The sequence below is a fragment of the Equus quagga genome, unplaced genomic scaffold, assembly GCF_021613505.1.
Source record: "Equus quagga isolate Etosha38 unplaced genomic scaffold, UCLA_HA_Equagga_1.0 HiC_scaffold_5378_RagTag, whole genome shotgun sequence".
In the NCBI taxonomy this organism is placed as follows: domain Eukaryota; kingdom Metazoa; phylum Chordata; class Mammalia; order Perissodactyla; family Equidae; genus Equus; species Equus quagga.
In genome coordinates, this window is record NW_025794030.1 from 1 (window position 1) to 9799 (window position 9799).

Genomic DNA, 9799 nt, shown 5'->3' on the forward strand with positions numbered 1-9799 from the left:
CCACCAACAACGGGAACATTAACTCTTAACTCTTCCTTTGTGGAGAAGTTGAGAGGTCCTGGGAGAGAAGTTGGGGTGATCAGGGCAGCAGGAAGGCATTGTGGGGCTCAGGGAAGAGGTTGTTTACCCAACAGCTTAGAAGTACCTCAATATGTTTAGAAACAAATAGGGCCCTAGAGGTGCATGATGGCTGAATATCATCTAGCTGCCTCCACACACACACACAGGCGTCCTTAATCCCATCTAGGGGCCTGGCTTCCCCTCCTCAGAGTCCCCGTGCCCTGACACTACTTTCTTTCCCAGCTCTGGGTGGTGCCAACGATGCTGAAGACTGCTGCCTGACTGTGAACCAGCGCCCCATCCCTGGGAACATCGTGCGAGCCTTTCGCTACCTCCTCCTCAAGGATGGCTGCAGAGTGCCTGTCGTTGTGTGAGTTGTGGAGAGGAGTGTGTCTAACCTCATCTCCCCCATCAGCCCCTGGTGATACCCACCCACATCTTCTCTCTCTTCTCCTTGCCAACCCAATCCCTCCAAGGAAGATCCTGAAACAGGTTGCCACATGTGGTCCCCAGCCTTGCCCCTCACTCCAGGGCCTGCCAGGAAGCTGGGTTCCACAGCTCCATTCTCTCTGACCTGACTCCAGGTTCACCACAGTGAGAGGTCACCAGCTCTGTGCCCCCCTAGTCCAGCCCTGGGTGGAGCACATCATCCGGAAACTGCAGAAGAACTCTGTAAAGGCAAGCCTGACCCTCCCCAGTCCTGCCTCCTCCCTTGAGCACCTGCCCAAAACCCCAGCCCATGACCTTGTCTCTCCTTCCTCCTCCAGAGCAAGCGCCACAGCAGTTAGCCCATGACAGTCCCGGAGGAGGCCCTGTGTCTGAGTGAAAGGATGTGAATCACTGTGACCCCGGGGAAGCCAGGACCAGAAGGAGCTATCAGGCCTCCAGCTCCCCTGCACCAGACCTGACCCAGCTGGGTTGTCAGTGTGAGTGCGAGTGAGAGTGAGGAGGTGAGGGGCAGGAGCACAGCTCCTCCTCGCCCAGACTGCAGTGCTTCCAATAAAGGCCACTGGCACCCACGGGTCGGTCTGTCTGCTGTCTGTTTGCCGTCTGTCCAGGAGGACCAAGATAGGAAGCGGGAGATGGAATGGCAGGATCTGTTTTCCACCCTGCAGACTGAGCAACCTCTTCATTGCCCTCCACCCACCCAACACCCTGCGTTCTCAGGATCGGCCCCCACGGTCAGGGCCCCACCTCATGTCTCCTCACAGCCCTCTCACACAACATGGTTCAGCGAACTGTGTCAGTTCCCTGAACGAGCCAAACTCTCTCATGCCTCCCAGTCTTTGCTCTCCAAGACAGGTATTCAAGCATCCAGGTGTCTCAGGGATCCCATGTCACAGGGGGAATTTCATGACCCAACCCAGCACTCAGGGTTGGGGGAGGGACAGGAGGCCCAACTCTACTGCCTTGGGGGAAAGGACCCATCCACCCTTGCCATTCCCTCTGTCTGGAACACTCTTCCCATCAGTGTCTGCATGACTCTTCCTCCAGGAAGTCTTCCCTGATGCAGGCTGGGTTAGGTAGCATCCTTCCCTCCCAAGCTCCCAGGGCCTGCTGCCCCCTCTTCTGGAGCACTCATCGCGCTGAGTTACAAAAACTAGCTTGTTGACGTTCTTGGACAAGGATCATGTCTATTTCCAATTCCACTGTCGCCCTGGTAAAAGGGAGCCACTCAATAAATATTTGTCTTGAGAATGAATAAATACGTGAGGAAAGGTGCCACAGCCAGCAGGGAGGGCCCATCTGTCCCTGCAGAATCGGAACTCCAGGCCAGCCCTCCTTTCTGGTACAGTCAGTCTGGACCAGGAGCAGCCCCATCCAGGCAATTCTGGGGCCATGCTTCTCAGGGACACTGATAGACACACCTGAGAGTCAGAGGTCAGGGTGGGAGAGGTTTGAGAGTGTGGAAGAAGGAGCAGCCAGAGAGCCAGGGAGATTCGACTTGCAGGAACCCCCCAGCCCAGCCCACAGTCCACCTGGGCCCCAGGGCCAAGGCAACACAGGCCAGGGGAGTCACAGGGAAGGAGTCTCAGCTGTGGGAAATGAAAGCCCTGTGACTCTGGGAGCATCCCACAGGGCTGCTCCAGGAGGAGTGGGCTCCTCATGCTTGGGAAGTTCCCTGGGAAAGCTGGCTGATCTCCTGGCTATGGCCCCTAAGGGCCTGTCCAGCTGGGAACAGCAAGTCTGTGCCACTGGGGTTGGAATGGCAGCCAGGACACCAGACTGAGAATCCTTGCCTGGGAAGAGGGGCCATCATTAGACCAGATATTCCTCATCTGGTAACAAAAGCAGGCCTGAGCAGGCCTGGACAGCCTGCGACAGGAGCAGTGGTGAGAGGCTGTGCCAGCCCCTCCTCACTGAGCTGAGAGCATGGCAGCTTCTTCCTCCCCTCTGCTCACAGAATAGCTGTTCAAAACCTCACATATCCCAGGTCTTGGAGTCACAACAAGTGGGTGGGATGGGGATCGTTTGCAGGAACAACTGCTATGGCTGGGAAGTTTGGCCTTGCTGCCTGGGGGAAATTACTTATCCATTCACGCATCCACAGATCCACCCATCCAGCTGTCTCTGCCTCCATTAGACCTCCACCCACCCATCCACCCACCCCTCCACCTACCCATCCATCCATTAATCCATCCATTAAGTCAGCCGACCATGGAGTTCACAGGTCCCAGCTGTGGACACCATTTGGACCCTGTGCCCTGCTCACCAGCAGGCAGAGGACAAACACAGGTGTCAGGGGGACACATTGCTTCAAATTCTTCTCAGTTCCCAGTGAAGCCAAGTGGAGGTCAGCCCGCCACAGAGGCAGTCACCACCCCTCCCTCTGGCCCTTTGGGGAACACACAGATGGAGCAGGGGAGGCGAGGGTGGGACCCCGCAGGGAGGGGCTGCCAGGACAGAGACCCCCAGACACTACCTCCCTGACACTGCCACAGAGGGGTCCAGGAACAGTCAGGAGCTCAATGCCCAGCCCCCAACCCCACAATCCTGTTTCTGCTCCTCACTGTGCAACTCTGGGCAAGTCCTCTCCTCACTCCCCACCAACGCCTTTGTTGCCCATCTGTCAGGCAGGGGCAGGGGCTTAATTTTTAAGAGTCTCTCCAAACAAAGACTTCACTCCTAAATATTTGGGTCTCAGGCAAACCCCCAGCATTCACACAGGCCCCCCCAAAGTCATGCACATCAGAAATGTCCCTACTTCCTGGGGCCCCAGGGACCACCCTCTAGGAATAAAGGGAAGCTGAGGTTCCTAAAGAGAGAAAATAATCCAGGAGCTAGTGAAGCAGCTAGAACAGCCCTGTGCTGGACCCTGGAGGCCTGGAGAAGGAAGAATTTGGATAAAGCCTGAGGAGTGAACCCCAGAGCCCCGTGGGGGGCAGGCATGCAGCCCTCGCCACCCCTTCTCCAGCCAGTGCCTTCCCTCCTGCCTTCCTCCCTCCCTCTTTTTTTTTTTTTTAACATATATATATCAAAGTATTTTTAATTACAGCACTCTTCCATTCAATATGATGCCAGCCTTCTTAGTCATTGACAAAAAATTCAATTCTGGGCACTTAAGTCAAAAATCGAAACACTACTTTTATTAATCATACAAATGAGAATAGTCTACTTGTTTCCCGGTTCTTTCCTCCCACTTTCTGACAATCTTGGATATAAGCTCATAGGGATAAACCCAATTTACAATAGGGTTGGCTGGAAACGTTTTCAAGTTGGCTGTCGAAAACTATGCAATAAGTCAGATGGGGAAAGCCAAATACCGTATGATTTCACTCATATGTGGAAGACAAAACAACAATGATAAACAAACACATAGATACAGAGAACAGATTGGTGGTTACCAGAGGGAAAAGGGGGTGGGGGAGGGAGGAAAGGAGAAAGGGGGACATGTGTACGCTGCTGGATGGAAACTAGGCTTTTGGTGGTGAACACGATGGAGTCTATACAGAAGTTGAAACATAACAATGTACACCCAAAAGTTATATAAAGTTATAAACCAATGTTACCTCAATAAAAAAGAAAACCAACACCACCACGACCAAGTATTGAACACCTATCTTATGTCAGACTTTGATGCACCATATAGCTGCATTTCCCCCATTTTTTCCAGTTAGTTCCATACTGAGAAAGAAGGAGGGCATGCTATAACCTCCTCCCCCACTTCCTTCTCTCTGGAAAGACCCTCTCAGGACCCACAGCTTAGGTTTTTTCTATCAATATTCTGGTTATCTACTGCTTGGGATAAAGAAATCTTTGAAAACTCTACTGAGGGCCTCACCCCCATTTCTAACAAAATGCATCATGAGTTTCAGACAGCCAACTTGAAAACCTCTCCCTCCCTTTTTTGCCCACCCCCAGTCACCAACCCTCCTGGGCACTGCATCATACCCCCTTATCTCCCTGCCAGATGCATCCGCTTAGCCCAGCAACCTGCCACTTGTCCCGCCCCACTCAAACATTCTCAGCACTCTGACTTCATCTCATCAACACCTGCTCCCTGTTTCACTCTGATGCCCTGACAAGTGTTGGATCTTGTTTGACCCCGAGTTCTGGCGGGCCAGCAGCCTACCTGCTGACCTGACAACAATGAAGCCGCCGGCTCTCTGAGAGTGGTGTGGACTCCTAGCTCCCCGACCACAATACGGGGACCTTGCTGCCTGCCTGCTTCTTTGTAGACACTTTCCTGTCTAGGGCACATGACACTTGCTACAGGGTTTAAGGCCAGCAGCTGTGTGATACCTCCCTCCCCTGAAGGCCTGTGGTCCCAGCAGCCAACAACTGCCTAAAGGGACCTGATACCCCTGCTCAGGGAGCTCCCAGTCTTATGTCCCGCTACGTAGTGGACAAAAACTCCCTGTCTTGTCTATCGATAGAGTTCCCAGGGAAAGGGATTGGGCCTGTCCATCTCCACTGCCAACATGCCTGTGGGGCTGGCACAGAACAAGCCCAGTACACATTTGATTAACAACAAATGGAACGGAGCACGCCCGTTCCCACGATGCGCCCCCACCGCTCACACCTGGAGCACATCCAGTTCTCAAGACAGCGGGGCTGCCGCTGTGGCATGGGTAAGGGTTTGGTCAGAGCCAGTCCCAGATGGTTTGGATCATATTTTTACCATCTCAAGTTCGATTTCTCGGTAAACCCCTACCCCTGGTCCCCCTTCTCTGGTCTCCGGGAAACTCAGAAACAGCCAGAAACCCTTGGAAATAACAGTCTCACAAAGGAGCAGGGCTCCCAAGTGGGGAGTGTCCCTCGAGCCCCTCTGCAGGAAGACGCAGGCCCCTCTCTGCTCAGAGAACTTCCTCGACGGCCCTGGGACTTTGTCCACGTGGACCGACATGGCTCTGCGGTTCTAGCTAACTCTCCACCAGTGCCTCCTAGGGGCCGGGCGCGGCTTCCGTGCCGTCACCATGCTTCGGTTACAGCTGAGGAAACCGAGGTGCGGAGGTGAAGTAACGTGCCGGGCTGCAAGCTGGCAAAGTGGCAGAGCCGGGGGTCCCAGCTGGGCAGTTTGGCTCCAGAATCTGAAGTCTTAGCCACTATGCATACACCTCTCTCAGTGGACCCATCTCCTAAGTAAAAATGGGGAACCAAAGGGCAGGGCCAGGTCCGAGGAAGTGGCCCTCAGGGAATAGGGAAAGCTGTTACTTTGGGCCGCTGGCCAGGTGCCAGGCTCCAAGCTGAGCCCGTTGTGTGCATTACATCACTGCATCCTCAGACAACCCTAGGAGCACTGGATTACTAGTCTCATTCTATGTATGAGGAAACTGAGGCACACAGAGGTAGACTGACCTCCCAAGTTCACTCAGCTAGTGAGTGGCAAGGCTGAGGTCGCAGCCCAAGTCTGCCTGACCAGTAGCACTTGGGTTGAGGGTTGAGGGCTGAGGGCTGAGGGCTGGGGGCTGGGATGTCCACTTGGGTTGGAAAGGCTTGGCTCGCTAGGAAGGGCCGGGAAAAAAAGAGAGAAGCTGGAGGCCTCAGGTAGGACCCCATGGCTTGAGCCTCCCGGAGGAAGTGGGCATGGGTTCTGGAGGTCTGCTCAGGCCTCACTTTTCCCAAGAGTGGGCAGTGGAGAAGGGGATCAAGCTACAGCTACGCCCACGTCCTCACTTCCATTCCCAGGGGAGTATCAGAGGCCAGGACCTGGTGACATTGAAAGGAAAGGAGGAATGGAGGGACAGGGCTGGAATCTGAGGGCAGGGGCAGGACTAGGGGTCCTGTGGGCAGGGCTTCTGGGGGAGGGGGCAGGCTTCTGAGCTGGGGCCTCTCTGGTGGCCTCTGAGCCAGCCTGGCTGCCACGTCTGCAGGGGAGAGCATCTCAGGACGGATGGGGTGGGATCAGACTCCTGAAGGACTCGCTTCTAGGGGCCACTTCAATCTCTTGAGGGGCCAGAGACAGGCAGGACTGGGGCCAAGGGCAAGGGCAAACACAGAGCCTCTAAGGATCCAAGCAGCTGGGAGAGTCAGACCCCTCAGCCGCTTCTGTTCTTAGAAACTTAGAGTCTCCCCTGTGCTCCCATGGGGAGGCAGAAGATGTGAGCTGCCCTGCGCCCCAACCTGCCCAAGTGGGATGGCTCTAACTCCAGCAGTTTCCACACTGCCCTACCCGGATAAGTGGACAGCCACCTCAAGACATGTAGTAGAGCCAGGACCATGCAGACAGCCCTCCAGGACAGCACGGCGGCACCACTGAAAGGTGATACCAAATGCCAGTGCCACCCCGACGTCCAGATGCCTGGGGCCCCTGCCCAGCACTCCATGTTTTAGACGGCCCTCCTCCAGCCCTCCTCCAGCCCTCCTCCAGTCACAGCTCCAGACACAGGGCAAGAGGACACGGGGCTGAGAGGACATACCCACTGGGGGCCCATGCTTCTCCTTCTTGACCACATTTCAGGAACTGAAAGCCAGAGAATGCCCTGCCCCAGGGGCCCCACGCAACTTCCAGAGTCCATGCAGGCCTCTTGCTCAGGTCTGTCCTTCCTGGGATGGACTATGTCACTGATGTGCACACTACTAGGTGGAGAGGGTGGCCAAGAGGTAGCTATTTGCAGGAAACGTGGAAGGAGCTTGTATCTATGGGGCGGCAGTGTCCACCCTCAGGACATGAGGCCAATCCTGGCACAAGATGGAAGGAAGGTAGGGCAGGAAGGGGAAGGGGACAAGTAGGGTACTGGACCTTGGCTGTCCCCTTACCACCTCATTCCATCATGGAACTCCAAGGAGTCCAAGAATTCTGAATCTGAACCTGGCTTTCAAATTGTTTTGAAATTAGATTTTTCAAGGTAGTTAGATAGATACATGTTTATTTGACTATTTGTTAGCTTGATTTATAACTTTTCAATGTTTAGACACATGGTAAGTGGGCCTCCACTTGTACTGTTGCCACAAAGTTTAGGTGGTCAGCCTGCCAGATTCCACCTCTGGTATCACGGCCACAGCTGCCCCTAGAAAACAGACATCACTTCCGCCACCATTCCTACCACCGCCAAAACGGATGCTCCACTAACCCTGCTCCTTGGCATCACTACCAGCTTCCTGTCACAGTCCTTGGAAGGTGCTTCTGATTGGCTAAGCCTAGGTCATATCCCCAAGTCCTAGCTGCAAAGCGGGCTGGGAAAATTAGGATGTGACCTCTGGGGATTCTGTGATGGAAGGCAAGCTCTTCCAGTGACCAAGACTAATAAAGCAGGAAATTCCTCAAACATAGAAAGGGGTTAAGGTTGTGGGCAGTGAAAAAATGATAACTACCTCTATAGTCCACCCTATGGCTATCCAACATCAACATTCATTCTTCTTCCCAACGCTAAACTTCTTAAAAATCTAAGAGTGTTACCTAACATAATATTACTTTTGCTTATACAACCAAAACAATTCACCTCTCCCGAAAGAGAGACTACTCAGGGCCTTGGCAATTACCACACCTGTCTTTGTCACTTGGGCTGCCATAATAAAATACCACAGACTGGGTGGCCGAAACAACAGAAATTTATTTTCGCACAGTTCTGGAAGTTAGAAGTTCAAGTTCAAGGGGCCAGCATGGTCAGGTTCTGGTGAGAGCTCTCTTCCTGGCCTGCAGAGGGTCACCTTCTCACTGTGTCCTCACACGGCAGAGAGATCTCTCCCTCTTCCTCTTCTTAGAGGCCACAGTCCTGTCTGATTAGGGCCCCACCCTGATGACCTCATTTCACCTTAAGTACTTCCTAAAGACCCTATCCCAGATACAGTCATGTTGGGAGTAGGGCTTCAATGTACAAATTCTGGGGGACACAATTCAATCCATAGCAAAACCCAGTTCTACTTGTGTGTGTGTGTGTGTGTGTGTGTGTGTGTGTGAGAGGAAGATTTGCCCTGAGCTAACAGCCATGCCAGTCTTCATCCACTTTATACGTGGGATGCCTCCACAGCATGGCTGATGAGTAGAGTAGTCTGCACCCAGGATCCGAACCCTCAAACCTGGGCCACTGAAGCAGAGCATGTGGAATTTTAACCACTCAGCCACAGTGCCACCCCACCCCCACCCCCAACAAAATCCAATTCTAAATCCAAGATCTGGAAGTGACATCCATTCCTCCCCTAGTTTTGCTGTAATCTCATCTCCCTATTCTACCACCTGAGAACCACCACCAAGACACCTGATTGGTTAGGATAGGCTGGGTTACGCTGCAACAACAAATGCCACCCAAATCTGAGTGGCTTAAGGCAACAAAATTCTATTCCCCATGCACACCAAGCCTGCTGTGGGTCCAGGCGAGTCTCTAGCACAGCTGTGCTCCATACGGTGGCTCAACATTTCAGGCTGCCTTGATCTTTGGGCATGCTCCTTCATCTCAACACATGTTCCATGATCATTCCAGCCACGGAAGACAGCAAGGGGAATCCTTGCTTAAATGCTTCTGTCCACAGATGACACATGCCACTTCTGCACACATTTCATTGGCTGAAGTCGGTCACAGAGCCATGCCCAACATCAACGGGGCAACTGCCAGAAGTAAACCAGAATCTTCATGAGTACGAGCAACATCACCACAAGAACCTCTATTCAAGAACGGAACAAAGGAAGATGAAAGAAAAGGGCAGTCAGTGGAAGAAAGAGAGACATTTCACAACCAGGCAGGAAATCTGCATAAAAGCTACAGTCTGAAACTGGTCCTGGGGCTGAGCTGGCATTTACTACTTCCTTCCTGTATTAGTTATCTATCGCTGTGTATCAACTCACCACAAATTTAGCGGCTTCAAAAAATCCAAATTTATTACCTCACAGTTGCTGTGGGTCAGCAGTCCAGGTACAGATTGGCTGGGTCCTCTGCTCGGGGTCTCCCCAGGCTGAACTCGGGGATGCAACCTCATCTCAGGCTCAGAGTCCTCTTCTAAAGCCTCTGGGTGTTGGCAGTTGTGGTTGTAGGACTGAGGTCCTCAGTTCCTAGAGCTGCCTGCAACTCCCTGCTACATGGCCCTCTCCACAACAGGACAGTTTGCTTCTTCAAGGCCAACATGAGAGCATCTGCTGCTGCTCCTTATCTCCAGACACTTTTTTAAAGGACTTATCTGATTAGGTCAGGCCCACCCAGGATAATCTCCCTTTTGACTAACTCAAAGTCAATTGATTAGGGACCTTAATTACATCTGCAAAATCCCTTCATTTTTGCCATATGGCAATAGCTTAATCACATGTGTGATATCCTATCATATTTACAGGTAAAGAGGTCAAGGGGAACCCCTCAAAGAAGGATTA

The 9799-nt window shown here is 53.0% G+C and overlaps 1 protein-coding gene across 1 annotated transcript; it reads left to right on the top strand.

Annotated features, from left to right (window-relative positions):
• Positions 1–205: 205 nt before the first annotated feature.
• On the top strand, positions 206–1079 carry CCL19 (C-C motif chemokine ligand 19; the record flags this gene model as incomplete). Its single annotated transcript, XM_046649358.1, has 3 exons — positions 206–430; positions 645–738; positions 828–1079. Coding segments are annotated over 3 exons (340 nt in total), but the record flags the coding sequence as incomplete, so codon positions are not given.
• Between the last annotated feature and the right edge of the window lie 8720 nt (positions 1080–9799).